This window comes from Hordeum vulgare, chromosome 1H (assembly GCF_904849725.1).
Source record: "Hordeum vulgare subsp. vulgare chromosome 1H, MorexV3_pseudomolecules_assembly, whole genome shotgun sequence".
NCBI lineage: Eukaryota > Viridiplantae > Streptophyta > Magnoliopsida > Poales > Poaceae > Hordeum > Hordeum vulgare.
Genome location: NC_058518.1, coordinates 463821192 through 463836376, shown reverse-complemented (window position 1 = coordinate 463836376; position 15185 = coordinate 463821192). Strand labels below are relative to the sequence as shown.

Here is a 15185-nt window from a genome sequence, read left to right as displayed (position 1 = left end):
GCTGGTGCACCATCTTTAGGACTATTAGGTCCTCTCCCGGGTGGGTGGCCCCTCCCGGTAAAACCCTGAAACCCATTCGTCACTCCCGGTACTTTACCGATAATGCCCGAAAACTTTCCGGAAGCCAAATGCAACTTTCCTATATATCAATCTTTACCTCTAGACCATTCCGAAGCTCCTCATGACGTCAAGGATCTCATCCGAGACTCCCAACAACTTTCGGTTACCAAACACACATAACTCAATAATACCGAAACATCACCGAACATTAAGTGTGCAGACCCTGCGGGTTCAAGAACTATGCAAACACGACCTGAGACACACTTCGGTCAATAACCAATAGCGGGACCTGGATGCCCATATTGGCTCCTACATATTCTACGAAGATCTTTATCAGTTGAACCTCTATGTCAAGGATTTAGTAAATCCCGTATGCTATTCCATTTGTCCTTCAATATTACTTGCCCGAGATTCGGTCGTCGGTATCTCCATACCTAGTTTAATCTCGCTACCGACAAGTCTCTTTACTCGTTCCTTAATACAAGATCCCGTGACTAATGAAACACGTTTAACAATGGATTGGTTTGGGAAGAGGATTTGTGGCTTGTGGGTGCCACACACACCCCTACATGAATATAACATAAAAACGTATTAGTTTTTTATTTTAAAAAAACTAAAATTTTAGGATATGAAATTTGGGTGCCCGTTGTACACCCGTGTTTCATTTTCATGAAAATGAGTGCTCGTGGTAATATCAATAATAAAACAAAAGATTCATATGTATAAAAGAATTGGATGCAACATATATCGGACCATAATACCTGCGCCGTAGGTACCACGGGCACCCATTTCATGTGAAAATGAACACAGATATACAACGGACACCCGGATTTGATATCTCGAAATTTCTTTTTGTAAATTTCATGATTGTTTATAAAATAATCATAGAATGTATAAAATGAGATTTCATTTTGTAAATTTCATGACACCCGGTTCTCCGATGCATTCCCCGTTGGTTGGGCCGATTGTTCCCTAGCGGGCTTGGCTTGTCACGAGTGACCGCGGCAACCAGGCACACCACACGCCAGCCTCGCGACCTCCTTCGTTCGGAAGCAAAGCCGAGGAGGACCCCCGTGCGACGACGACTTCCCCACGGCAGAGTTTTCCCCTTTCCCCCATCCCACCCTCCCTCGCCAAAATCCTCGATCCAAATCCTGACCCCGGCGACGCGGCGGCGGCCATGCGCAGCTGCTGACGGGCGACGACGCCAGCGACCACGCGCGAGCGGCCATGGACGAGGGCTACGCCAACCTCCCCACCAGCCACCTCCTCGGCTCCGTCCCCGTACCGATCACGCCCTCCCCCCCTCCCCCCCTAATCGTTTCCGTACCTCGTTTCGCTAGGGTTGGCGGTGTTGTTGGGCTGGGGTGATTGATTCGGTTACATCTGTAGGCTGTGGCTGTGACCCCCGAGGAGAGGAAGGCCGGCGTCCCCGCCGAAGGTACGTGCGCGCGCGTGCGTGCGTGTCAGATTAGTGCTGCTGCTGCTGCTGGATTGAGGTTACATTAATTGCCATTAATTACATTTCAGTTGGAAATGCAACTGCCACCTCGCGCTTGCAGCAGTTTCCGCCTGCTCCTCCTGCTGCCAGTGGAGGAGGGTACCAGCCTCCGGGGAGTCCTCTAGGTAACAAACAAATTGGCCTGTTAATTATCAGCGTGTTCCACAGTAATACTTTGTTTGCAATGTTCGAATAAATCCATCTCTGCATACACAATGTATCAGGTTAATGTGTGCGGATATATCTGGGTGTAGTGGGATACTGGGGTGGGATGTGGATATATTACTTGCTTATGTGATTGTATTTACATGCCAAGGGCCCAAGTGTAAGGTTTATGGATTTCAGTTCGAAAAGGGTCTGGAGCATTTAGGAAGAAATGTTTTGATGCGCATAGCTGAGTACTAGTAGCTGTCAAGTTTCTTGTGTGAGAAATCTTGACCAAAGTGCATGGCCTCCCCATGGTTTCCACCCCCATGTGGTATTAGAGTATATCCTGGTAATACTTCGCTAAAGTTGCGCATGCAAAATACTAACGTAGAGCTGCCAGCAACTTTTGTTTGCATGAGTCCTAGAGACTGCGTACTATAGCTGTTGGATGGAGCAGATGATGATAATATCTTGCATTTCATTAATGCTACCGCCTATGACACACCATTTTAGATCTTGAGAAAAATAATGTGATTATGATCTTCTAGCAGCCTCCAGTCGAAAGCAAGCACTGTCATGCATTTGTTCTTTGTTTGTTACTTTGACCTTTATCCCAGACATTAGACAATGCAGAAATGACTGGATTTTTCTCAATGTTTCATTGTAAATTGCATAATGATGATGTTTCTTTGCATCCGTTCTTCCATGTTGAAGTCTGTTTTTGATATTTTGCAGATGGAGATGTAGAAACACAGACAAACTGGAAAGGATACTTCAATGTTGCCTCTTATGCTCCATATTTCAATGTTGACACTGATGTCGTGGTCGACAGGCTCATCAGTTCAGTTTATCCAATGGATGGATTTTTCAGGAAGATAGATGCTAATCCTGACATGTAAGTATCTTGCCAATCTGCCATCTGCTTCCATGTTTGAGAAAGATTGAGTGTTAAGTATCACGTAGTTTATAGTAAATGATTTGAGGCAATGGTCAAGTATATAGCTCATCACAAGGGCAATGCACAAGAGATGGCTACACTATTACTCCCTCCGTCCCATAATACAAGATCGTTTTACAAGCTGTTTTAGCTTGCAAAACGATCTTATATTAGGGATGGAGAGAGTAGTTAACATGTCAAGTGACAATCATAAGTTTTAGCACATGCACATGCTGCAGTAATAATGAGACTACTGTTGAGAATTGTGTGATGAAGCAATACTAGCATTAGCATAGTAGCATCAGATCGACATTTTAATTGGGTAAATGCGATAATTTACTAGAAATTCTAGAGAAATACCAAATATGGTGTAGCAGTACTCAGGTATATGTTGTAACTTGTACTCCCTCCGTTCGTAAATATAAGACCTTTTAGAGATTTCAATATGGACTACATACGTAGCAAAATGAGTGAATGTACACTCTAAAATACGTCTATATACATCGGTACGTAGTTCATATTGGAATCTCTAAAAGGTCTTATATTTAGAAACGGAGGGAGTAATTTGCATAGTAGTTGGGGTTTGTTATGCTAGCAACATAATTTTTGAGGAAACATCACAAGTCATAATTTAAGGAACTTCTCACCCACTTAGCACTTGAGTTTCTTATTGCATTGTTACAACTAAACTTTATCTCCGAGCCTACTTTTCGATCTGTGATAAATCATTTTTTTTGTAGGTATGGACCCTTGTGGATCACCACTACACTGATATTCATGCTGGCTGCGTTCGGAAACTTTGCCACTTATCTGATGCAAAGGAAAAGTGATCTGAATATATGGAACTTTGATGTTAGCTATTTCAGTTTGGCAGCATCAGTCATGTATGGTTATGCTATCGTGGTACCTGCTGCATTCTTTTTCCTGTTTCAGTACTTTGGATCACGCCCAAGCCTTATCCGATTTTGGTGTATGTGGGGCTATTCTCTGTTTATCTTCGTACCAGCATCTGTAAGTGTTATGATTCTATCCCACTATACGTTTAAATTCTTATGTTTTCACTAGCAAGAACATGTAGCACATTGCATTTGTATGGTTGTACCTTTTCTTTTACTTATGTGGGAATTTTCACACCTTGATGCAACTATATATAATGTAAATAACATCTAGTCGGAGAATTGATTATCAAAGTAATAATGCACGACGTTGTTATGGTTGTCGACTTTTTGGCACGCGCTCTGTTCTTTCATGCAAAGGGTGACTTGTTGTCTGCTCTGCTATTTTTCTTTGCCTCAGATATTGCTACTTATTCCTGTGGAATTCCTTCGCTGGGTCATCATAGCTGGTGCTGGTGGTGCATCATCTTGGTTCATCGCTTTAAACTTGAAGGAATGCACTGAAGGAGCTGATATGATGGCTTTGATCGCAAGTGCATCAGTGCTGCAGTTTGCTCTGGCACTGTTCATCAAAGTTTTCTTTTTTGCTTGAGATCTATTTGGTGTTGCTCAGGTCGGCTACTCTTGTTGATCCCCAATTCCCCTTCCATAATATTCCATTACACCCTTCTGAACTACTCCATGCTTTAATGTTACTGGATACTCTATAATAACATCTTAGTTCATTATTTAAGTGGGACAAGCTGTTTAACACACTTTATTTTCCTTTTAGCAGGTGAGCTGGATGTTTTCTTTGTCCCCGTCGTTCTGTTCTGCCATTCATCTTTCCGAGGACCAGGCAGCGGACTAGTTTTACTCTACATACATATTGACCCTAGATTGGTAGACCTTGGGAGTGTCTCTTTCTTTTATGATTTTTGACTCATGTAGCTAAGGAAAATTTACCGTGTGCGTTCCAGTGCGAAGTTACTAAGTTTGCAATCTAAACTTTGCAATTGGTGAACTTTCTACCACCGAGCTGTACAAGAACGGTGGTTAGTAAGAATGGGAAGCTCTTTTTTGGTTTGAACAATCCATTGCTGCGAATGCATGGCTTTCTCATGTTTCTATCCAGCATAGCTAATTGATTCGAAGTATGTTGTTTGTGTCCGTGTACTGACCATAGGTTCGAACCACTGGGTTGTCTTCATGAACGAATTCAATATCCCATGGGCCAAGCTCAAAAGGTAGAACCGGTGTGGTTAGTCATATGATTCTGGAATCTGGACTGAGATGTTCTTTGGTTCAAATTATTGGGCTGTTTGGTTCCCAAACGAAGCTTGTCACACCTAAGCTTGCCAGAAAGTTCATGTGAAAAAAAAAAAGCTTGCCAGAAGTTTAACGATAAAAACATTTTAGCCATATCTTTGTGGCAAGGCACTTAGCCACATAGTGGCAGCAAACTTAACTTCAAACCCAACAAGCAGCCAGTTCTGGTATACATTTTTCATCAGGATTTGTGCTTGACTAATTTAGCACCAGTTGAAGGGTGAAAGATTATAGGAAGAAACTGCAGCGGTCAGTTCTTCACATAACCAAATCATCCCACTGGGGCTGAAATGAAGTTCTGTAGCAGCATTTGTCTCCTTGGGTAAACATGACACATAACAATTACTCCCTCCATTCTTAAATACAAGTCTATATACATTCGTATGTAGATTTTGGTGGAATTTTTAAAAAGATTTGTATTCAAAAATCAGAGGGAGTAGTACAATGCTACTGAGAAAGGCGCCATTTGGATCACAGGGTTCTCGTAGGATTCATGGTCCATACTCCATAGGTGAATATACTAACATTTTCCAAACTCTGCCCAAAATTGAAAGAAAGGAACTTGAATTTCCATTCTACTCAACCTTTTACCAGACCTTTGAGTTTCCTCAACCAGGACAAATACTCATAGCACTCTTTGTTTATCATATACGCGTGTAAGAAGTCGGTAAAATTCGTCGAGATGCCCCTGCTTCCCAAATAGAGATGCAAAGCCTTCTGAAGCTCCTCAGACATGTCACTGCAAACAATGTGAACCCATGATAAGCAAATCTAGAACAGCCATGAAGGACCATCATACAATCAAGTACTTCCTCCGTTCAAAAATTCTCGTCTTAGATTTATCTAGATATGAATGTATCTAGTCATATTTTAGTATTTAGGTACATTCATTGATAGACAAACCTAAGACAAGAGTGGGAGGGAGTAGTATCAACAAAAACAAGTTCATTACACTGACCTGAAAGCAGTTCCACCACTTAACGAACCAGCAGATTCATCGCTGGATCCAAACTCCAAACTCTCGACGACGAACTCCTCAGGGTAGGAGCAACAGCTGATCTCCAAGCATGAGTCCGCCGCTCCTTTGCGAATCCTCACGGTGAGCGGGATACAGTACCGGTTTGGGACGCCGCCGCCGCCGGCGTGGCTCTGCTTCCCGCCATCTCCGGCTTGGTCCTCCTCCTCCTGCTCGCCGTCTTCGACGGGGCTGGGCAGGAGCGCCTCCACTTCGATCCGCTCCTCCTGATGCGTCCTCGTGAGCGTTATCCTCTTGGTGCCCTCCTTGTCCTTGATCTCGAAGGGGAAGCCTTCCCCTAATTCCTTCGCCTGGGCAGAAGCATAATCCATTATTCCCAAATCATCTGTGGTGGAGGGAAGAGAAATGGCGAGCTTTGCGCGGGAGGCGTGGCTATTACCCAGTTAATGTTCCTGCAGTCGAGCTGGGCGCAGGAGATCTCGTAGGTTATGACCCGGAGGAGCTGGGCCTCGGCGACGGCGCTCGGCTGCGGGGCGGAGAGGGATGAGAGAGGAGCGACGGGCGCCGCGCCATGGTGGGGAGAACCTACGCGCCCGCTGCGTGGGCTGCCCAGGGCGGCAAGAAGGGCGCGCGCGGCCGCCGCCGCCATGGGAGCGCGGCGTAGGGCGGAGGAGATGGCCATTGCTGCAAGGTTCTAGCGGGCAGTGCTGCTAGCGGGGGTTCGGGTTTCTTTTCTTTTCTACCCTTGGCCTACAGGGGTGACGCCTCTCACACGATGGATCACTTTGGAGTACATCCTTGGAATATTGGAGGTTGGTCCTTTATCTTGTATTTTTTTTATGAATGTCAAGATTGGGATTTTTTTTTCCAGGTAAAACTTTCGATCAATTTATCATCTATCATGGTAGTACACGAAACATACTGATACCGTTGACTATGAGCACTCGAACCAGCCCAAGAGATGCGTCGTCATTGTCCCTCCCACATCGAAGTCACTTGGTTATATAACAAAAGATACAATGTGTAAATGGAATGTTCCGTGTAGCGGAAATGACTTCAGACAACATAAGATTTTTTTTTTAAAACAAAGCAAAAAACTTGCCATTTTCATTGATTAAGGAAGAAGGTTTTAGACAAATAGCCGCAAATCGAGGAAGAGAATAACTACTCTCGCAGCATTGCAATACTCAAGTGGGTGGCACCTGCCATAGCCAAAAGATGGGCCTCCTCTTTGATCTTTGCGACGACCATCATGTTCTAGTGACAGTGTTGCGAAAGACCCTTGCATTGTGTTCTTTTCAAATTTTCCAAAGACAGAAGCATGAACAAGGAGGCCATAGCCTTTCTCTGGTTTCCGTGCTCCATCACATTTTTAATCCACCATTTTCGAATCGAAGCTTCCAATTTCCAGCTCCCCACCACATCACCATGTATGCCAATCCATGAAGCAACCTCAACCCACACACGCAGGGAGAACCTACACTAGAAGAGAAGGTATGTCACGGTTTCCTGGACTTGCTTGCAAAGCGGAAAAAGGTTGCAGTTCGGCGAGCCACGACGAAGCAATTGGTCGGCCGTCCATACTCCGTTTTGAATTATCAACAAAAGACTTGCATTTCCAAGGGGCCCATACCTTCCAAACAGCAGCAGGCTGCCTATATGGCGCATTTTGCGGGAGACAACATAAGAATTATGTCATAGGTTACGTATTCTTATGAGTTATGACTAACCACCAACATTTCATGAACATGTCAATTTTTCTCATCTGAAAGAAAGTTGTGGCTCAAGTGTTACCTCCTTCTCACTGCAGTACGACTGGAGCACAATGGATATGAAGATATCCATCCAGTATTATAAATACATCAAATTCTTAGACTTGGACGAGATAGTATAAGATTCATGTTTCAAGCTTAAGATTACGATAAACTTCAGTAGTATTTTCGCAGAGCTTTGAAACCAGTGGCGGAGCTTCAGCGGGAAAAGACGAGGGCCAGAGACAATGCAAAAGTAGAATTTAGTGAGAATAGGAGCAAAAATGCCGAAAATTAAATGAACGTAGGCTAATTTTGGAGGAATCACAGAGATAACCTTATAAGTAATTATGTTGCTTGTTGGACGTCGGGATATGTGGTAAAATACTCCGCTCCAGCTTATAGCACATATTGTAGCATGTCGGCACTTCAAGTGCGAGTAAGATTTGAATTTAACAACGGGACGTACGTACTTCTGAAAGTGGAGTTCTTGCTTACTATGCGAGGTGTCTAACGATTAATATTATCTACTTACGACATTTTCACATCCCGACCTTAGCTCAGTTGGTAGAGCGGAGGACTGTAGTTGTTGCAGATTAATCCTTAGGTCACTGGTTCGAATCCGGTAGGTCGGATTTTTTTTCTTTTACAATTTGTTTAATTTATACTCCTAGTAAAAAACCAAACAAAGAAGTCCGAGCTACACATTCTTTCTTTTTGAAACGGAGGCAAAAAGATTTAGGAAAGAATTTGTTACAAGTGATAGACTTACACAACATGAAAGATTATTTTTTATTTCACAATTTGTTTATTTTAGTAAACCACAAAACTAAGAAGTCCGAGCTAGAGATTCTTTCTTTTTGAAACGGAGGCAAAAAGATTTAGGGAAGAATTTGTTACAAGCGATCGACTTACACAACATGAAAAGATTATTTTTTATTTCACAATTTGTTTATTTTAGTAAACCATAAAACTAAGAAGTCCGAGCTACAGATTCTTTCTTTTTGAAACGGAGGCAAAAAGATTTAGGGAGGAATTTGTTACAAACGATCGACTTACACAACATGAAAAGATTTTTCTCATAAAATAATTGAACCTGATTTTTTTGCTCAGACAATGACCCAAGGTTTGCCTCATTAATGATGAAATTGAGTAATATTGGCAGAGGAGCCCTCATGTGGCGGAATACATGTACTCCCTCCATCTCAGTTTATAAATCCGGTACGTGTACATAACTCGTTAATTTGATCAATTTAATGATAAACATATATTACAAAAAATATATCATTAAAAATGTTAGATGTTCTATTTTTTAATGATATAATTTTTATATTAAACAATAAATTTTATATAAGTTAAATTAACGACCTAGGTACACGTACGTGCCTTCTAAACTGTGACGGAGGTGATACATATTTTTCATTTCAAATGGTCCATATGACAAGCATGTTGAGAGATCCCGTATCAAATGGATGTGCCAACACATGTTCTATCTGCCCACCATTCCTTGGCGAAACCTTTCAAATGCCATGATGAATTGTCCATGTGCTCGAGGCAGAAAAGGGTGGCGGTGTCATAGGTGGCCACATCTTCCCCCGCCGACTCCGTGGACATCCAAAAGTCGATGGGGAGGAGCAGCTGCTCGCGGCTGTTCTGTGCCGCTCGCTGATGACGACAGAGACATGCGCTCACTGACTACGTTGCAAGAATGCCAATGCGTTCCGGCACAAAATCAAGCAATCGAAGCGTGAATCGGCCGCGACGACAAATAAAGCCACCCTACTGGTGAAGCAGCAGCCACACGCCTCCGGAGGATGGTCTGCTTTGTTTTCTCCTCGTTCGACGACTTCGACGTCCTCGACGGATCCGACGACGCCCCTACCATTGTCAATGCCTACACGGAGGGCTACAACCGCTGCGGGGAATTCCGATGCCCTCGCCATCTCCATTTGCCTATTTAGCTATTTTAGTTTAAATCTCTACCGTTAGCCAGGGATGAACTATGTATTTTGGTCTGATTAACTATGATGTTTATGTACCTATGGAATTTCGTTGATCTACAACCATTTGGTCTGTTTGGTATGATCATCTACATACTTTCTTTCACATTGCATGAATAGCATGGATTTAGGGAACCATATATGAAGTATACGAAAGTGGACACATCCATTTGAGGATGGACCAATCACTATCGACGGATACATCTGGATGTGTCCGCGACATATATTCGGCCAGATTAGCTACATCCAGCTATAGATGCTCTTATGCTCCTTACACCGTCACTCGCCATCAAGTCTCCAAAAAAGGCAACAAAGTGGAGGGAAGATGGCAACCGTCAAGAAGGGGACGTGACCAAGGACCAGAGAAACCAAAAAAACAACGCGGGTGCGGATATGCAACAAGGCGGAGAAAGGCCAAAAGCAGTAATAGACTCTTCTTTTTCTAGTCTTACCGACCCAAAATTATTTTCCTCGCGATTAGTGCGATGATAGTACGTGTGTCGTCTTCTTTCAGGCACATAGGAAAGAAGTTGAAACATTTCTCCTACTATTGAAAAGCGAATCCAAACAGATGCAAATGGTTTCTCCTCATCCCTGAGTGGATCAATTTTAACTAGTTTATAAGAGGTCACTCTTTTTCAAGCATAAAAACCACTTTAATTCCTATCTGTCTGCCTCCTAGTTCCAGGTCTTTGGGCCACCTACCGCTATCCCACGCCGCCACTTGGTGTGCACCATGAAGTGGGACAATAAACTGTAACCCCGACTCTTGGATCCTATACTAAAGAGGAACTATCAGTTTTTTGGGAGCGTGACTGCCGACTTCTTTCCCAAGCAATGTCTTTGGTGACATAGCTACGACGTGACTGCATCTTTTTGTCCCGAATGAACTGCCATAATACGTGAAAAATTTAAGCTTCATGGCCCGTCAATACTTCGCCAAGGAATAGATCTACTTGGTTCCCCTTCTTTTGTGGTGCACTCACCTTGTATCTATCTCCCCACACAAGGAATGATGCGGTGGGAAGAAATTTGCCCTATCCTATGTTCACTAAATCAGTGTGGCAAGGTCATTGCTAAAAAATGATGGGTGCGTGGAGAATGCTATGGATTTTAGCTCTATTTTCCTCTCGCCACTTATTTTTCTTCTTCTTATATTCTATCCTTGTTTCCTTTGTTCTACCAACCACAGTGATTGAAATCCAATTTTTTGGGACAGTAGCCACACATACAAGAACAAGCAATGAAGACGGTTTTCTATGAAACTTTGCAAAAAGGACCCTTGATTTTTTTTACAAATTAGTCCCAGAAGGACCCTAGAAACTGGAACACCAACATTCTCCTCCGGAAACAGACGCCGCTATAGAGCCGCCAAAGAAACAAAGAGGAAATAGTCGCACCCAAGGCCGTGGAAGCACCATCACACCAAGTGGACCCGGGTGCGGGCATTTCCGAAGTGCAGGAGGAGTTGTGTTTCGGCGATGATGTTTGGCTGTGGGACTGAGAGGGAGGAAAGGGGAAGGACAGTGCCCCGCTTTGCAGGGAGGAGTGATGCATCCTCTGGGTGGGATGCCTACGGCGATGAGAAAGCCGCTCGTGGCTTGCCTCCCTAGGGGCGTGGCGTAGGGCGGAGACGATGGCCATTGTTGCAAGGTTATGTGTTTCGGTTTTCCTTTTCACCCCTTGGTCTCGACATGCCTCTCCTCGCGGTGCCTATCACTTTGAAGTACACCGTTGTAATTTTGAAGGTTGGTCTACAATCAACATTTAAAAAAAAGGTGTTTAGTAAAATAATCAATTTGTTCTTGAGTATTGCTGCTTTTTTCCATAGCAGAGTGCCTAGTTAAGCATCGACCCTCTATAAATAAGCATCACTACTTAAGCGAAAATGGGTTAATTTTTAAGCGCCTTGCATTGTACATGTCCTTATGGTATGTATTTTTTCCATATCAATGCAAGATGGAAACGATTTTCTTTTTTCTTTAGAAATGATGGCAATACTCTTAAGGTTAAGAACTACAATATGATACATAACTTTCACACTTTGAAGATAATATTTTCGTATGGGGGGACACGGCAATCAAAACGCAGAATCACATAAGAAACTATATCGTTCACAAAACAACAACATAAGAAACTATATGATCAAGCAATTATTTCAAGTCTTTCATAAAAAAAACCATTTTCCGGACTCTCCATCGATTGATGCACACATCCATAAAAAAGCATTCATTGTCAACAGTTTTAAAGAAATATCTGTATACAACCAATAACGAGAAGTAAGAGATTTTCTAGCATGATATAATTCTATGCCTTCATCAGAACTTCATACGCTTCAGATTTCACCATCCCAAAAATCATCCACGGTTTTGTAAATACCTTGTGGGTGAACTACAAATTCAGCTCTTAGAGTCTTATTCTGCATACAAAGGACCAAAGGAATATCAATAGCCAATATCAGAGGGTAATATATGGGTTGTCATGCATTAAGTTTCTAAAAAATAATTATAAAAAACATTAATGTTTTTAAGAAAAAATACAGAAGGACAAAACATTGCATATTACCATCAAAAGATATGCAGGGACATGTACATGGAGAAAAAGAGAGGTGTTTAGTCATGCCTGTGGGATTTCAGAGAACTTTGACATCAAATCTTCAGGAATAGACCAATCAAATATGTTAAAGTTCTCCCTTATCCTTGTTTCATTGATGCTTTTTGGAAGTACACTCTGGCCCATTTGAAGACCCCAGCGTAGAGCAACCTGTGCAGGAGTTTTCTGCAATTTCTCGGCAATATAGATGAAAATAGGGTTGATAAGAAAGCTTGGACCCGTGAACGCAGGTGATCCAGGTCTACCTAAGGGTGAATATGCCTGCAAAAATGGAACTGAAAATTTATGAACAACCGAAGTAACCTAACCAAGGGAGAAGTGCTTTTCAAGAAACTAGGGCATCATCTTATTAAAAAAACAAATAAGAGGTAAAATTGCTTGTACATTAGTGATGTTTGAAACTTACAGAAAGGTGAACACCGTTTGACTGGCAAAGTTCGCGGAGTTTCATTTGCTGCCAACCTGGATGAGACTCAACCTGGTTGACCGCCGGAGTTACTCTAGCAATGGCAAGCAAATCCTCCATCCTCTTACAAGAGAAGTTGCTCACACCGATTGCACGTGCCTTGCCGGAGACATATAACTTCTCCATCGCTTCCCATGTAGCAGGGATATTGAGAGGAATATAGTTTTCGGCGGTTCGAATAGCTCCTTTCTTAGTACGTACTGGCGCGTGAATCTGCAGAATATAGTACATTATCAATAAACCAACTCAGATGCATTCATACAGCTAAAACAATGTTTACCTCACAATGAGCCTGGGGAACGCACTTCATTCAATAAAATAGTTACTTCATCAATAAATAAATGTAACATTATTAGGTTGCCTTTGATCACTCTAGAATAAATATAACAGCCTTCATGTGATCCTTCACACCAAAGAAGTAACTCAGAGATGGCTCATATTTGTACTCTAGTATTGGGTGTTGGATAGACGATCACTACTAAATGGATACTGCGACAGTCAAGTATAGAAATTTACAAGGAACAGGTCTAAGTACTCCTGTTGTAAATCTTCAAGAGTAGTGTCAATGCCCTCTGTCACGTCTTCTGGGGCGTGATTACCAGACCTGCAAAATCCAAAATATCTTTCTGACAACACAGCCTTGCAAATTATATGAGATGTTCCTCTGCAAATGATGCAACTAAGGTAAAAAAGGAATGAGGCCTAACCACAACTTAGAAGAGATAAATAAATCTTCACGCTTAACCACGCAATCCTCAAATAGTTTCTTCAGAGCCAGACCAATCTATGAAAGGGTATATATTCAATTCGGCTGGTGATATAACAAAACTCACAAGGTTACGGCTGGACAGTTTTGTGTAGCAGAAACGACTTCAGATAATGATGTCATGAGTCTCATACTCTCATGACTAACCACCAACATTTCATGAACCTATCATTTTCCTGATATGATAGAAAGGTATGGCTCAAGTATTACCTCCTTCTCGTTGCGGTACGCCGGAGCACAATCAATATGCCGATATCCAGCCTGTATTGTAAATGCAATAAATTCTTAGACTTGGATGAGATAGCACAGTCTCATATTTCAACCTTAAGACTTCGGTACTTCCAAAACTAAGTGAATCTAGGCTGGATTGATGGAATTTCAGAATCGCAGACATACAACCTTCTAACTGAATTATGTTTGCTTGTTTTATACTTCCTCCGTACCTAAATATAAGTCTTTTAAGATATTTCACTAGATGTCTACATACAGAGCAAAATGAATGAATCTATACTTCAAAATATGTCTATATACATCCGTATGTAGTTCATTAGTTGAACCTCTAAAAAGACTTATATTTAGGAACTGAGGGAGTATATATGTGCCAAAATACTCTGCTCCAGCTTAAATCGCACACATCGTACCTTCTGAAAGCTTCAAGTGGGAGTAAAAATTTTACTTGTCAGATCCCCGACCTTAGCTCAGTTGGTAGAGCGGAGGACTGTAGTCGTTGCAGATTAATCCTTAGGTCACTGGTTCGAATCCGGTAGGTCGGATTTTTTTTTGCAAGTGTTTTACAGTTTCTTTTTTTTTGCGAGAAACTGTTTACAGTTCAACTGATGCCCGAGTACCAACATATGAATTGAACAAATCCAACATCCACAACCGATTCGATGTAGGTTCTCAGCCAATAAACAGAGCAAATCTCTGCATATTCCCTCAGAAAATACATACCTTGACAGCAGCGTAGACGGCCTCCCCAACGGCGCCGGGTTCTGTTTTCGCTGTGCCCAGGCCAACCGATGGCATTCTTGCGCCGGTGTTGAGGACAAAGGATCCGGCCATCTCCGGTTATCTGGTCGCCAAAGCCTGCGAGCGATCAAAGAAAGAACAAGAGGTAAGGACGCCGCTCCGTCCATTCATTTGACACTTGAGGATCCTTCAGAGTTCAAGCTGAGAAGAATACGCTCCTGCACAGTGAAATTAATCCCGACGGGAAAGCAGAGGAATGATGGGTTACTTGCAATCGGGTTGGGACAGAAGCTGATCGATCCTTACGCTCTTTGTGCCGTCGCCCGTCGAGAGTCTTCGGGGAAGGCGAAGCGGAGGGAAGCTGACGGCCGCCTGGAGAGGAGAGACGCGGCCAAGGGATGAAGACCGGAGAAGCAATGCGGGCATGCGACAAGGCGGAGAACGACGACAAGCGGCCAGTAGAGTTCTTTTTGCCGGACTTGCCGGCCTGGTTTTTCTTTTTAATATTTCCCGTCCGGAGTTTTATTAGTGCGAACCGGTACCGTCGGATGGGGGATCAGCGGTCCCACATGAGAAAAAAATAGCTTTTCTTTTGTGGGTGCACTTTTAAGTTGCATGGACTGAGCACACACCGAGTTTATTTACTTCTTCCATTGTGTAGCTAGAGGAGCGAAAACTTAGTCATCCCCCCTCTCATACGCGCACTTGTCGTCGAGTACATGTGTGTGTCTCCCGTTGTCTCCCTTTATTGTAAGGGTGTTCATTATTTTGGTAATCGGAGTGAAAGATATCTAA

General features: G+C 42.8%; 3 protein-coding genes and 2 non-coding genes across 6 annotated transcripts; 3 read left to right on the top strand and 2 right to left on the bottom strand.

Moving 5' to 3' along the window:
- Positions 1–1063: 1063 nt before the first annotated feature.
- Positions 1064–4677, top strand: LOC123445603 (protein YIPF1 homolog). Of its 2 annotated transcripts, none has more exons than XM_045122612.1 (7): positions 1064–1344; positions 1453–1501; positions 1591–1686; positions 2444–2603; positions 3386–3656; positions 3942–4154; positions 4317–4677. In XM_045122612.1, the coding sequence occupies exons 1-6, from the start codon at positions 1291–1293 to the stop codon at positions 4131–4133; spliced, it is 822 nt and encodes a 273-aa protein (XP_044978547.1). In that variant the 5' UTR covers positions 1064–1290; the 3' UTR covers positions 4134–4154; positions 4317–4677. The 2 variants fall into 2 exon arrangements, with proteins under 2 accessions (XP_044978547.1, XP_044978556.1); XM_045122621.1 differs by having other exon boundaries at positions 1101–1344; positions 4314–4677.
- Positions 4678–5250: 573 nt separating this feature from the next.
- On the bottom strand, positions 5251–6522 carry LOC123445620 (uncharacterized protein At2g39795, mitochondrial-like). Its single transcript, XM_045122631.1, has 3 exons — positions 6265–6522; positions 5808–6175; positions 5251–5588 (listed from the first exon to the last, which is right to left on the bottom strand). The coding sequence occupies exons 1-3, from the start codon at positions 6505–6507 to the stop codon at positions 5429–5431; spliced, it is 771 nt and encodes a 256-aa protein (XP_044978566.1). The 5' UTR covers positions 6508–6522; the 3' UTR covers positions 5251–5428.
- A 1603-nt stretch (positions 6523–8125) lies between these two features.
- On the top strand, positions 8126–8211 carry TRNAY-GUA. Its single transcript is given in 2 exon segments — positions 8126–8162; positions 8176–8211. It is a non-coding gene; the product is annotated as a tRNA-Tyr (tRNA).
- A 3557-nt stretch (positions 8212–11768) lies between these two features.
- LOC123445593 (NADPH-dependent aldo-keto reductase, chloroplastic-like) lies at positions 11769–14833 on the bottom strand. The gene is made up of 8 exons (XM_045122604.1): positions 14697–14833; positions 14373–14507; positions 13632–13682; positions 13363–13439; positions 13172–13259; positions 12596–12868; positions 12199–12450; positions 11769–11995 (listed from the first exon to the last, which is right to left on the bottom strand). The coding sequence occupies exons 2-8, from the start codon at positions 14481–14483 to the stop codon at positions 11912–11914; spliced, it is 936 nt and encodes a 311-aa protein (XP_044978539.1). The 5' UTR covers positions 14484–14507; positions 14697–14833; the 3' UTR covers positions 11769–11911.
- On the top strand, positions 14109–14194 carry TRNAY-GUA. Its single transcript is given in 2 exon segments — positions 14109–14145; positions 14159–14194. It is a non-coding gene; the product is annotated as a tRNA-Tyr (tRNA).
- Positions 14834–15185: the final 352 nt, after the last annotated feature.